General features: G+C 41.7%; 1 protein-coding gene across 1 annotated transcript; it reads left to right on the forward strand.

The window, feature by feature from the left end:
• Positions 1–93: 93 nt before the first annotated feature.
• Positions 94–13,748, forward strand: ndufa8 (NADH:ubiquinone oxidoreductase subunit A8). The gene is made up of 3 exons (XM_033048618.1): positions 94–404; positions 6,340–6,505; positions 13,471–13,748. The coding sequence occupies exons 1-3, from the start codon at positions 193–195 to the stop codon at positions 13,606–13,608; spliced, it is 516 nt and encodes a 171-aa protein (XP_032904509.1). The 5' UTR covers positions 94–192; the 3' UTR covers positions 13,609–13,748.
• Positions 13,749–14,273: the final 525 nt, after the last annotated feature.

Raw genomic sequence — 14,273 nt, forward strand, 5'->3', positions numbered from 1 at the left:
AACGCAGTATTGGGAGATGGGAGCAGGAATTAGCCAATCAGAGAGGTTGTGGGGCGGGACTAGATGCCGGCGAAGGAGGGTTCTTGGGTATGCGCATGCGTGTTGCGGCGACCTTCGGGGCCGGCTGCGGCCTAGAGCGCGGGCGGTTGAAGGGAGCCGAGCGGCGGTGGGAGAGGCAGAGCAGCAGCCGCCATGACCACGGTCGAGTTACCGACGCTGCAGGAGCTGAACGTGCAGGAGGTCAACGTGTCCTCGGCCGTGCTGAAGGCGGCGGCTCACCACTACGGCTCGAAGTGCGACAAACCCAACAAGGAGTTCATGCTGTGCCGCTGGGAGGAGAAGGACCCGCGCCGCTGCCTGTCCGAGGGCCGCAAGGTCAACCAGTGCGCGCTCGACTTCTTCAGGTACCCGAGCCCAGGGGTGTGTACAGCGCAGACCGCGGCCAAGCCAATGGGCTGGATCTGGCAGAGCCCGGAGTTTGCACTGCCGCTGCCCTGGGGTGTTAGTGCCTTACACATGCGGGTTTCGGGCAACATCACTGGGGTGTCACAAGGAACTACATATGCAGCAATCTCGAGCGGAATACAGAGTACTGGAATAAAATTGAGATGCAAGGAACTGCAGATGCTGATTTACCGAAAATGAACCAAAGTGCTGGAGAACTCAACGGGTCAGGCAGCATTTGTGGAGGAAATGGACATACGACGTTTTCGGGTTGGGTCCTTTCGTCAGACTGATTAAACGATGGCTTAAAAGCTGGAAATGTTGCGAAGGATAAGTGTGGAGACAAGGAACTGCAAATGCCGGTTCTTAAAACAAGTTGCAGTAACTCAGTGGGTCAGGCAGCATCTCTGGGGAGCATGGATATGGGCGAGGAGGGGAGGGAGGGGGGGAGGGGGGGGGGGGGGGGGGGGGGGGGGGGGGGGGGGGGTGTGCATGGCACATGGATGGAGAAAGGCTAGAGGTGAAAAGGAGACAAGGGTTGTCAGACGGAGTGAAATGTAAAGAAGGAGCGATATAGGTAGGTGGAATCGTGGGAAAATATGTGTACTGGGTTTGTTGCCTGAAATTGGAGAAGTCAGTGTTCATACTCGGGTTGTTATGTGCAACCTGTCATGACAGCTCTTTACTCTTGATTCTCTTTAAGAACATTTCTGTGCATGTTGGAGAATGCAGCTGGACAGGGTTCAGGTTCAAGTTTATTGTCATTTGTGCATATTGAGGTAGAGGTACAATGACAACTGATTTGTCGGGTGTCTCTGCAGCATCCCCAGCATCCTGTTTAAGAAGGAACTGCAGATGCTGGAAATCGAAGGTACACAAAAATGCTGGAGAAACTCAGTGGGTGCAGCAGCATCTATGGAGCGAAGGAAATAGGCAACGGTCTGAAGAAGGGTTTCGGCCCGAAACGTTGCCTATTTCCTTCGCTCCGTAGATGCTGCTGCACCCGCTGAGTTTCTCCAGCATTTTTGTGTACCTTCCTGTTTAATTTGTCTGTCCTATATTGCAGGATGTTCCATTGCCTTTGCTGAAGCAGACCGTTTAAGGTTGAGGGTCGCTTGTTTCCACTCCAGTTCTATGGGTTCTGAGTAGACAGTCTTGTGAAGGATCTGCAGATTCTACATTAATGAAGCTCGTGGTGCATAACAGTAGTTTGGGATTTTTTGGATTGTCATGTAGTCTAATCCGTTCTCCTGTCAGAGGAACACAAATTGCTACTTTGTCTTGAATGCAGCTTTCTCAAAAGTTTGATTTCTCAAGAGATCTTGGTAAGTTACCAATTTTATAGAATATTTTTTATTCACAGTGACCTCTGACATCTTGCTTGCAGCAGCAGCGCAGGCACATAGACTCAATATGACACTAAAACAAAGTCCTTAGTAGTGCAGGAAGTGACCTGTGATGTTTGGTTGTTTAGAGAATTAGAGATGTGCAGGTTGGTTCAAGAACCTGATACTTCTAAGAAAGTAGCTGTTCCTGAACACAATGCAGGAGGCACTTGGCGGGTCAGGACCCTTGTTCAGAACTCGACGTTGTCTCAGATGATGCATAATCTGCTGATTTACTCCAGCACTTTGTGATTTGGTTAGGATTCCAGCATCTGCAGTCTCTTGCTGTTCCTGAACCTGGTAGCGCGGGACTTCGGGCTTCTGTTACGTCTGCCCGATGGTAGCTGCGAGAAAGGGGCATGGTGGGGATCCTTGATGGTAGCTGCGAGAAAGGGGCATGGTGGGGATCCTTGATGATAGATGCTGCTGCTCATGTGGATGCTTTCCGGGGATGGAGGCTGTGCTTGTGATGGACTGGGCTATGTCCACCAATTTGCAACCTGCATATTTGAATTGCCATGGTGCAACCAGTTGGGATGCTGTCTACAGTATATCTGTTGAAGCTTTAGTTTTCAGAGATTTAGAGTCCTTTATCATGGAAATGTCCCTTTGGCCCAACTTGCTCATGCCAACCAAGATGCCTCATCTATGCTATTGCCACCTGCATGTATTTAGCCTAATGTGCTCTAAACATTTCCTATCCATGAACTTGTCCAAACAAATATTGTTATAGTCCCTGCCTCAATTACCTCCCCTAGCAGCTCTTTCCATTTGCTCACCACCCTCTGTAAAAAGATAAGGTACCCATCAGGTTCCTATTAAATCTTTCCCCTCTCGCCTTAAAACTATGTCCTCTGGTTCTTGATTCCACTACTCTGTAAACATGTGCATTCACCCTATCCCCTTGCTCATGATTTTATGCACCTGTAAAAGCTCATCTCTTGGCCTGTGCTCCAAGGAATAAAATCCTAACCTGCCCAACCTCTCTTGCCCTCAAGTCCTGTCAACATCCTCATAATCTTCTCTGTGATCTTTCCAGCTTAACAACATCCTTCCTACAGTAGGGTGAATGCAAATCTCCAAATGCTGCTTCACCAATATGTTGCTGAATTTCTTTAAACTTCTAAGAATGCATATGCGCTGGTACTCCTTCTTTGTGATTGCAAACCAATCCACTTTTAATCATAATTGGCACAATGAGCGGAGTGATTTGGAGGCCATTGGGTCGTTGACAAACGACAGATGAAATTTTATGCAAAGTATTGTGAAATTTTATAAACAATAATGCAATATAGATGCTGTAGAATGGTCCCAAGCCAAACTGGCATCAGTCCATTTCCCACCCAGATGCTGCTGGCCTGCTGATTTCCTCCAGCACCTTTTTATGCTCGAGATTCTAGCATCTGCAATCTTTTGTGTTTGCAGTATAGACAAATGGAACAGTTCTATACAGTGTACAGGCATAGAAGCACCTGGGTGCCAGTGTGCAGAATATCTTTGAATGTAGCAAGTAATAGGACTGCGAATTTAAAAAAAAATGATATTTGGCATAAAACAAATGTAATGCTTGTGTAAAACTTTGGGTCACAATTGCTGTAAATTGACCATTAATGGCTGCCAAACTTGAAGGGTCAGGTTGTCAGCAATAAAGTCCCATAAATGATGAAATTTGGCTTTGTCACGCCAGGGATGATGGATTTGTTGGTGGTGTAAAAATTGAGGAAAGGCGTACAAAGGAATCAAATAAAATTACAGGTACTGGAGTCTGAAACACAAAATGCTGCTGGAGCAACTCTGCTCGTCAAGCGGTATATGTGGAAGGAGAAACCAGTCAATGTTATGCGTCCATGGATAGGTTGCTGACCTGAAACATTACTGGTTTCTCTTTCCACAGATGCAGCTTGACTGGCCGGCTTCTTCCAGCATCATACAAGTTCCATATCAGACCTGGATTAAATCCCCTAATGGGAAAAGAGGTGGTGAGAGACAGGGTGGGTGGTGGAGAATACAACTCTCTATTTATCAGTGGAGCTGTTATAGAGATGGTTGGTGGCTTCAAATTCCTATGCATCCATTTCACCAACAGCCTAACCTGGTCCATTCACACTGATGTGATTTAAAATGTGTAAGGGTGTATTTACTTTAGGCATCTGAAAAGATTCAGCCTGTTCATGAGGATTTTCTCAAACCTCTACGGATGACCACAGAAAGTATTCTGATGGGATGCTGCTCAATCTGCAATAGTAACTGCTCTGCTCTTGACTGGAGGTCCAGACATATCTTCATGTTATCAGACCTCTCTCACACTTCAGAAGGTGCTATCCTGTACTCTTAACTTTACCTCAGTCAGTAATTCTGTTATCGCACCAGGTTTGTTTGCACTGCTTCAGATTGCCCTTTAATATTTGCACAATTCTGCTGTTGTATTTATTGTAGCATCTACCATTTCCACTTTTATGGTTTTGTGAGAACAAGGAATATCATTGCACCCTGGTGTATATCACAATAAAAGAATATCTTTCCCACAGTGAATATTGTCAATGTTTCCCTTGACTTTCATCCTTTTTATACAAACTAAGGTTTGATCCCGGCTAAAGAGGGGAATGATCTTTACATTAATGCCATAATATCTCTTGCCATTTATTGTAGGCAGCTTTGCAATACAGAGCATAGACAGTTTTGTGATTAATTATTAAAGTTTTCTTTCAATGATCACTTGCACAAGAAAAATATCTGCTTTTCAAAGCCTTGTAACTTAAAGCAGGAATACAGGATCTACTGAGTTTTTATTAATTTAATGCCACGTTTGATCTTCATTGATTTCATGCAGCTTGTTTTAATATCATACAACAGCACAGGAGCAGGCCATTTCCCCAAGATGTCTGTCGACCACGAGGCCAATTAAACTAATCCTATCTGCCTACATATGGTTTATATTCCTGCATTCCTTGACTGCTTGCATGTATATCTAAATCTCCCTTAAACTTTACTATCATATCTGTATCCCTCGCCTCCCTGAGCAACACTTTGCGACTGCATTTAAAAAATAACTTGTTTCACACATCTTTAAATTCTCTCCATGCCTTCTGGTTTTGCCATTTCTACCCTAGGAAGAAAACATTGTCCATCGGAGTTCACTGTGATTCTGTCAGGTTACCCTCTGACACTGCGGAGAAAACAATCCAAGTTTGTCCACTCTCTTCTTGTAGCTAATACACTCTAATCCGTGCAGTGTACTGGTGAATCCTTTTTTGGACACTCAGCAAAGCCTTCATCCAGTAATGTGTGATAACTAATCTGTGTGCAGTACTCCAAATGTGGCCCAACCAAATTATTGTCCAGCTGCAACATGACTTGCCAATTTTAATATCTAGTGCATAACCAATTAATGGTATGTGTACCATGTGCTGCCCTTGCCACTCATGTTGACACTTTAAGGGAGCTGTGGGCTTGCACCCCAAGATCCCTCTGCATCAATGTTTCCAAGGATTTGTCATTTACCATATAGCAATCAATAGCTTCCGAGAAAGTACTAAGCAATCGGGTGGAATCTTCGGAGAGAGAAACATTGCAGGTTGAACATGCATCAGTTCTGAAACTTCTTTCTCCCTCTGCTGACTTGCTGAGAATTTTCAGTTTAAGATTTCCAGCTTCACAGTCTCATATGTCCAATAGTTTAATTGAGAATGGTTTAAAATTCAGGGAAATCTTTAAAATTAAAGTCTTTTAATGATGTGCAGGTCATAATAAAATAAATAGCAGGAATAGGGTTTGAACTCCCTGGAGCCGATGGCACTGTTCACCAAGATCGTGTTGACTTGCATCCATGCCATTTTCCTCGCCTATCCCAAATGCCTTATTCCTTTAGATTTCCAGGTCATGATAGTAGAGTGGTAGAGTATGTAAATTAGCCCTTTGACCAAGTTGGCATACGGAGCTTATTTGGCCCATATCCCTCTAAACCCTTCCTATCCCTATAATTGTCCATGCGCCTTGTTTAGTAATCGTTGTATCCGTTTCCATGGCTTCCTCTGGCAGCTCATTCAAGATATGGCCTACATTCTAAGTGGAAACAGTTGCTCCTCAGTCGATCTTTAATCTCTCCCCTCACACTTTAAGTCTATGCCCTATAGTTGTAGAAGCCTTCCATGGGGGAAAAAATACTAAACGTTTATTTTATCCATATGTGGAATTCTCTGCCTCAGAAGGCAGTGGAGGCCAATTCCTTGGATGTTTTCAAGAGAAAGTTAGATAGAGCTCTTAAAGATAGCGGAGTCTAGAGATATGGGGAGAAGGCAGGAACGGGGCACTGATCAGCCATGATCACAGTGAATGGTGGTGCTGGCTCGTAGGGCCGAATGGCCTATTCCTGCACCTATTCTCTATTGTAACTCTGAGCGTTAGACGGCTCTATCTTGCAACGCTATCGATAGTACCAATTCGCATGTTATGCTATTTTGTTTTGGCTTATATTCATAAATAGTTTGCTAATATCTGCAATTGTTTTTAGGAAGATAAAGAGCAATTGTGCTGAACCCTTCACAGAGTACTGGACCTGCATTGATTATACCAATCAGCAAGAGTTTCGCCATTGCCGCAAGCAACAAGAAGCATTCGATAATTGTGTGCTGGACAAACTGGGCTGGGTTCGTCCAGATCTAGGAGAACTCTCTAAGGTACAGTAGGCTATTTCAACTTCAAATAATCTGAAGACTTTTGTTTATTGAGAAAGATTTATTTAACGGTAATAAGGACTTGTATCTCTATAAAGTACTCCTGGCATCAGTATGTTCCAAAGATCCAACTTGTTCAGTTGTTCTGATCATTGTTCCAACCAATACATAAGTTTCCTTTTGACATATGTTTCTGATTTGTAGGCTGTTTTACAGCCTGGATCCACCTCCACTGGTAGAGCAAATAATGTTATTTTTGCAGCTTTTTGCAATAGTCGTTGATGCAAATGATTTTGCTGTTTTGAGTGCAAAATGAATAATTTGAGTTCAATGATTTGTATCTGTTTTAGCTTTTCAAACCCTTTGTCCAGCATTCCAAATGTTCTGAATATCTGGTGAATTTTTCAACTTGCTAAATTATCCACTCCTTGCACAATCATCGTCTGCTATTCGTTTATTGTTTCCTATTTTTATGGATATATATATATATTAACTCAATTTAGTATTTAATATACTTTAATAGTGCTCTAATTTTAGATTGCAGCTTCACTATGGATTAGATATCTCACTCATGCAATCATAGAATGCAAAATAGTACAGCAGAGAAAGCTGGAAGGGGCTCGACCCGAAACGTCACACATTCTTTCTTTCCAGAGATGCTGCCTGTCCCGCTCAGTTACTACAGCATTTTGTGTCTACAGCAGAGAAACATGTCTTTGGCCAACAATGTTCGTGCTGAACATGATGCCAAGTTAAACTAGTCTCCTCTGCCTGCACGTGATCCATATTTCCGTCTCTCTTCCTTTCCATCTGCCTATCTAAAAGCCTCTTAAATGTCACTCTCTAACCTATCTCAATCACCACCCTTGCTATGTGTTCCAGGCACTAGCCACTCCACGAGGAACAAAAATTTGCCCCACACATCATCTTTAAACTTTGTTCCCTCTTGCCTTAAAACTGTGCCCTTTAGTCTTTGACATTTCAGCCCTGTGGAAAAAGTTAACTGTCCATCATATCTAAGCCTCATAATTTATATGCTTAACTTTTCTGCACTCTCAAATTTCCTCATAATATTATTGGTTATGAATTCCAAATATAGCTTTTTGAGTAGAGTTGTAGATGCTGCAGCAAGGGCAGTTTAACTGGCGCAAAGTAGAACATCAGGATAACATTTTGACTCCTCAATGTACTGGCTAAATATTCCTGCTTTTTAAAATACTTTTGCCACTAATTTCATTTGATTTGTACTTGGATTCTTTTAGTATAGTTTAATTTATTGTTGTGTACTGAGATACAGTGAAAAGCTTTAGTGTGCTAACTAGTCAGCAGAAAGACAATGCATCACACTTCTATACCTTTTGTGCCATCCACAGTGTACAGATACATGATAAAGGGAATAACGTGAATAATGTTAGTACAAGGTAAAGTCTGATCAAAGATAGTGCGAGGGTCTCCAATGAGGTAGATAGCAGCTCAGGGCTGCTCTCTAATTGTTGGTAGGATGATTCAGTTCAGTTGCCTGATAACAATGGGTTTTGGTTCCACTGAACACTAATTTGTCAGTATTACATTCTGGTTGGGATCTCTCTAATTGTTAGTTGAATTGAACAGTGTAACGTTGCAATGTTGTATTTGCTTCAAAATTCCATTTACTTATGAGAGGGAGCAATTGACATTTGCAGAAAGTCAGTTAACTTTACATTGGATTTGTCAGAGGTCTCACATCAGCATCTTCAATACCCTGCTTAATTTAATCCCTCAACTGAATTAGTCCTGTTATGCTTGATGGTCACTTACTTCCTCTATAGTTCCATGTGTTCACCGTTGACAGGCTTTCTTTGTCGATGGGGCTTGATAGTAAATGGCGTATATTTACTTACTTACTTACTGCCTATTATGCCTCCTGGCATGTAGGGCAGCAACGAAGGTCCTCCTCTCAGTAGAGTTGATTCCTTCAGTCGCTGTTTCCGTAACATATTTGTTTTACGAGACAGGGTTGTTAGCCCTGTGTTCAACCTCCAACCTGGAGGACCAGTGGATCGCTCTTCGTCTCGCCTCTACCCTTCGACCTGTCCAGCATGGGAAACCCTAACAGGAGATGAATCTCCCGCTGGCATAGCTCTAGGGGTCACTGAGACACACAAGCTCCCCGACCACGACAAGATCGCAATCCAACGGGGAGAGTAAATGGCGTGTGGTTTGGATTATTTACTTTAACTTTGGTTTGTTGTACACAGATCTCGGTGTTCTCCCTTTGGAGGAACACAAATCACAACTTTATGTGGCTTCATCAAGTCTGGATTTCTCATGTGATCTTTCCAATTTGCCAATTTTATCAAAATTAATTTATTCACAATGCCCTCTGTCATGGCCCTCTGGCATGCCTTTCATTGTACAAAAACTTTAAGATTAATTTCTGGAGTATGTTGTCAAGACTTTCAGAATTAACATTGTAACAGTGCAAAGTAAATGTTGCATACTTAACTGTTAAGAATCAACTATACACTTTATTTGGTGGATCATAGTTAAAGTTAAGGCAGAGTGGTCCAGATTTCAGCCACCCTCTGGGTGAAGGTCTTCTTCAATTCCCAACTGACTTCTTGCCCTAAATATGTACCATATTGTTTTGCACATCTTTTCAATGATGGCATTGATCATGGTCTACTTTGTTGCTACCACATACTTGTAGATATCAAAGAAGGGAGATTAAGTTTTGGTGTAATACCACATGGTCAAATAACCTTGCTCACAATTTGGGCTTGTACACCTACGCATATCAGGATGCCTACACTTTAGGATTCTGAATACAATCAATGCATCTCTATGGATCCAAATACAGTATAACTGCTTCATTTTATTGTCACGCATACCGAGGTATATGAATGACGTTTAGTGCGAGATAAAGCCAGTAAAGTCAGATCAAAGCAAGTCCAAGGGTCTCCAATGAGGTAGATGGCAGTTCAGGACTGCTCTCTAGTTGTGGTTGGATGGTTCCGTTGCCTGATTACAGATGGGAAGAAACTGTCCCTGAATCTGGTGGTGTGTGTTTTCACACTTCTATACCTTTTGCCCGATGGGAGAGGGAATAAGAGGGAGTAGCCAGGGTGCAACTTGTCCTTGATGATGCTGCTGGCCTTGCCGAGGCAGCATGAGGTATAAATGGTCAATGGAAAGGAGGTTGGTTTGTGTGATGGTTTATGTTTACTGTAAGTTTTCCATTTTCTGGGTATTTAATGCTTTTTCATCTAATATAACTAGAAGACTTTTTTTGTGTTTCAAGTTGTGCTCAGTACTTGATAGCTTGGATTAATTACAATCAGCATTCCTTTTAGATTTTGCATCTGAGCTTAAAATATTGAGGGGCTGTGGGACTGCTCCCCATCTGAGTATTAAATCTTAATAGTACGCAGAATTAATATTCGGGGCTTAGAATGTTCTGGAAGTGCATTTGCTGCAACATTTTGTGTATCTGTTAAAGGGCACATACAATAGCCGTTTTACTTGTTAACCAAGCAGCCACAAAATATTATTTGGCCGAACAGTTGGGTCATGGTCATAATAGCGCTCTCAGCATTTTTCTCCCCCAAAAAATCAATGATTCAGCTTGTATGCTTTTATTGATAATTACCGATGTATTTTACTGACAGGTGTTTTGTTCAGGTTATACAAAATGTCTGAAGCTGCAAATTTAAACAAAATTCTTGCAAACCCATGGATTGCAAAGAAGAATCAAGAATTGTATATGGGGAAAACTTAATCTCAGAAAATCGCGAATTTACATTGATTTGAACAATATGAATCATGGCCTCATTTGCTGTGTTTGAGCTGTAATGAGACTGCTTGCTTTCAGGTCTGCATTGCTTTTTAACTCCTTAGCTGAAGCTGTTGCATAAAATTAATATTCCTATAGTTATAAATGTGGCCTAGTGTAAGACTTTCAGAAATTCAAGGTATATATCTGACATTTGTTTAATATTTCAATCATTTTAAGTTGGCACCGTGGCATCTCGCCAGCAGCCTCGAGTCCCGTATTTCTTGGCCAGCTGCACATACTTGTACACCATTTGCCAAAACAGTCTTCCTTACAACTGAACTTGACATTAATAGAGCAAAACTGCTTTTCTCACAGCTGGCAACGGGCACCCAGCCAAGGTGCTTGCCTCATTTCATGTTGTTAAGCTTTATTCATTTCATGTTCAGTTTGGTGTGATTGTTTTGGTATTTTGATTGTTATTTTTTGACCATTAGTAAACTGCAGAAGTGTGATTTGAATTCTAAGTGCAAGGGTTTGTAATTCCAATGTTATTCTACTTTAGTTTAGAGATACAGCACGGCAATAGGCCCTTCGGCCCACCGAAGCCACGACGACCAGCAATCCTGGTACACTAACACTATCGTATACACAAGGGACAACACAATTTTTACCAAAGCCAATTAACGTACAAAACTGTACGTCTTTGGAGTGTGGGACAAAACCGGAGCACCCGGAGAAAGCCCACGCAGTCACGGGAAGAACATGCAAACTCTGTACAGACAGTACCTGTAGTCAGGATCAAACTCGGATCGCTGGTGCTGTAAGGCAGCACCAATGTGCCACAGTGCCACCCTAAATAATCCTATTTATTAAGGACTTAATAATCCTAGTATTCCCATTATTATATGAATATTGAAAAACTACTTGAAATTACCATTCCTTACATAAAAGGTTTGTTACTGTATTGGAGACATAAGGAACTGCAGATGCTTGAGCAAAACAATCTAGAATATTTAACAAAAGATAAACTGCTGGAGGAACTCTGTGGGTTAGGCAGCATCTGTGGAGGGAATAGACGGACAATGCTTCAGTCAGAATGATTGTTGTAGTGATAGCTAGGAAAAAAGGCTGGGGTGGGACAAAGCTGGCAAATAATGGGTGGAACCAAGTAAGGGGGATTAGATTGGCAGATAGGTAGAGTAAGTGGCAATGGCCGGAGAAGAATGGGAAAAAGTGTCTGATTGGAGGGAAAAGTGAAATGTAAAGTTGGAGGGAGGGAGTAGATGGAAAGGGATGGGGGGTTTGTAGCATGGAGGTGGGTGAAAGGGGTAGAATAGTGGGAGAAATGGGTGTGCACTGGGGTTTGTGATAACTAGTGATCTTTTATCACTCAGTTGGCCATTCTGACTGTCATTTTTGAGCATTGTAGAAGTATCAAAGCTGCGCAGCGTGTCGGAAAGAACTGTAATGCTGGTTTAAATCAAAGATAGACTCAAAATGCTGGAGTAACTCAGTGGGACAGACAGCATCTCTGGAGAGAAGGATAGGTGATGTTTCGGATCAAGACCTTGTATCTGAAGAAGAGTGAGTTACTCCAGCATTTTGTATCAAATCTGCAATTATTAGTCACCGAACAAAAATTACAAAAAAGCTCTGAGAGAAAGTTACACTGGCCCAGTTCTAGTGCGTAAAACCAGACCATAACACTGGCTTGTTAAAGGGTCGGTAACTTAAATAGCAACAAGTAACAATCAGAAGTTTAGATAAACATGAAAACGGGAGTGGGATGGGATGATCCATAGCTTTTCATTCTTCTTGGAAGTCGCAGAATGCATGCTAACTACAGCCTGCCCAGTTCAAAATAATTCACAAATGCCAGGGTATGTTCACTTGAGCAAATTCTGAAGAGGAACTAATTAACTGTTTGGATCCTTCAGATTTTCAATTATTCTAAAATTTTGAGACTGTTTAAGGAAAATTATTTAGGAAGACGTGAGATTGGAGTGGTTTTCTATGCTTGGTGCAGAAGGGCACCACTTCTGGTCATACGAAGCATGTTGGTCAAAGGGGAGTACATGTTGTATTTGGTGTGACTAAAGGATATTTATATTTTGGATACATTTGGAAGCAAATCTTGGTGAAAATCATAGAATGGAAATTTGGCACAGTTTCAACATTGTTCTTCTGCAATATTCTCCACCTTAAACCAGAAGGGTGTTAGTTTTCCTTAATATCTGTTTTCTCGATAAATTGCAGAATATCCTCTCACAGCTGTTTTGTGTGTAAAAGATCTCTGGAGAATTTTACAGGGCATTGAATTTGTTACTTTCCTTTGAAATGTTGGCGTTGGGAGTAGATGGACTGTTTCAGAAATTTTGGTTGTACTTTGGCAATAATTCACAATAGCACTTTATTAAACTATGCAAGAGTTCTTGTAAGAGTTGAAACATTTCAATAAATTGTATGTTTTGTCTCATAAAAAGATGGCATTGTTTGCATTTGGTTATAAATCAATCAGTTCGTGAGCTGCAAAAATACTGTTAAATAACAAAATGTAACCCCTTGTAATTAAAATTTAGTTTTGCAAGAACGTTGGCTCAGATTTCGTGGAGGATTTTATAGGTGTAATAATATTTTCTTTTACAAGGTTCAAAAAATGTTTGGTATTGATCTGAATAAAATGGCCATTAGATCAGAAGTTGACTATTATAGCTGTGATTGGCATGTACCTGATCTTCATAATAAATGCCTTCCTCAAGACATGAGGATATTTAGCCATCCTGATCTATTATAAAATGAGTGCGGACAGTACTGTGGATTTTTTTTTAACTCTAGTGTAGATATATTTTCCCTTGGTGCTGCTTTACACTTTAATCAAATAAGTTTTGGTTTGAAGGATGTTAAGTTGTTTCCAGCAACAATCTTAACTACAGAGATCTGACTGACAAGTTATTGTGGTTTGGAATTAAAAGGAGGAAATGTGACAAGTCGTCATCAATCTTAATCCACATTTCATCTGAGAGGATTAACTGTCATTGCATGAAAGAGGTGTGGTGAAGGAATAGTTTCCACATTCACTACTTTGAAATGATTTAAAAATAAGTGAATGCTTTCCTGCTTCCTTCTCCATACGTTAAGAGAAAGGAGTTTGTGATTGTGTGTGACTTTGCGTTTCTCCCCGGAGTGAGATCATGATTTGCTCTGTATTCCACAGGTTACCAAGGTGCAGACAGACCGGCCAATTCCCCAGGATGTCTACCACTCGAGGCCGAGACCTGAGCCTAACCCAGTCATAGATGGAGAGTTGCAGCCTGCCAAATACGGCAGCAGGCTGTTCTTCTGGAACTGGTGAAGGATGCAGCAGTACCAGACCCTCAGCGATGGAAGTAATTTGATCATGTATTTGTCTTCAGTAAGCCCCAGGGACCGGGTGTACCACAGACATCCTTATGGTCGGTGTATACAAATGTTATTAAAATAATTTAACTGACACTTGAGTTTATGGGGAGGTTTTTGGATCTACATTGTATTGAATGTGGGCAGTGCCATTGGACACTGCACAGCACCAGTCTGTCACTTTATGCTGATCCTCTGCAGACCTTAAGCACAACGCACTTTTGGATTTCCATTGAACCATTACATTTCTTTCAAGGCTTCAACAAATGTCCATTCAATGTTCATGGAACTGGTATTGGTTTATTATTGTGTATTGTTAGTGAAGATGTTTGCATGCTATCCAGTTAAATCGTACTACACGAGTACAATCGAGCCATACACAAGTACAACAGACAAAGAGAAAAATACCAGAGTGTAATGTTGCGGCATTACAGATACAGAGAGAGTGCAAATAAAAAAAGTGCAAGAATGTAACGTGATAGATTGGAACTACACCCTAAGTGTGAGAACCGATCAGTTGTCTGATAACAGCAGGGAAGAAGCTGTTCTCGAGTCTGGTGGTATGTCCTTTCAAGCTTTTGTTTTTGCCCAAAGGGAGAAGACAGAATGCCCTAGCTACGT

Source organism: Amblyraja radiata, chromosome 32 (assembly GCF_010909765.2).
Source record: "Amblyraja radiata isolate CabotCenter1 chromosome 32, sAmbRad1.1.pri, whole genome shotgun sequence".
Lineage (NCBI taxonomy): Eukaryota > Metazoa > Chordata > Chondrichthyes > Rajiformes > Rajidae > Amblyraja > Amblyraja radiata.

What these genes read in the sequence shown, in the direction of transcription:
- ndufa8 (XM_033048618.1), top strand. Translation starts at nt 193, where the DNA reads ATGACCACGGTCGAGTTACCGACGCTGCAGGAGCTGAACGTGCAGGAG. An exon ending in TGCGCGCTCGACTTCTTCAG is followed by an intron (nt 405 to 6,339) that starts GTACCCGAGCCC and finishes AATTGTTTTTAG; the next exon opens with GAAGATAAAGAGCAATTGTG. An exon ending in ATCTAGGAGAACTCTCTAAG is followed by an intron (nt 6,506 to 13,470) that starts GTACAGTAGGCT and finishes TGTATTCCACAG; the next exon opens with GTTACCAAGGTGCAGACAGA.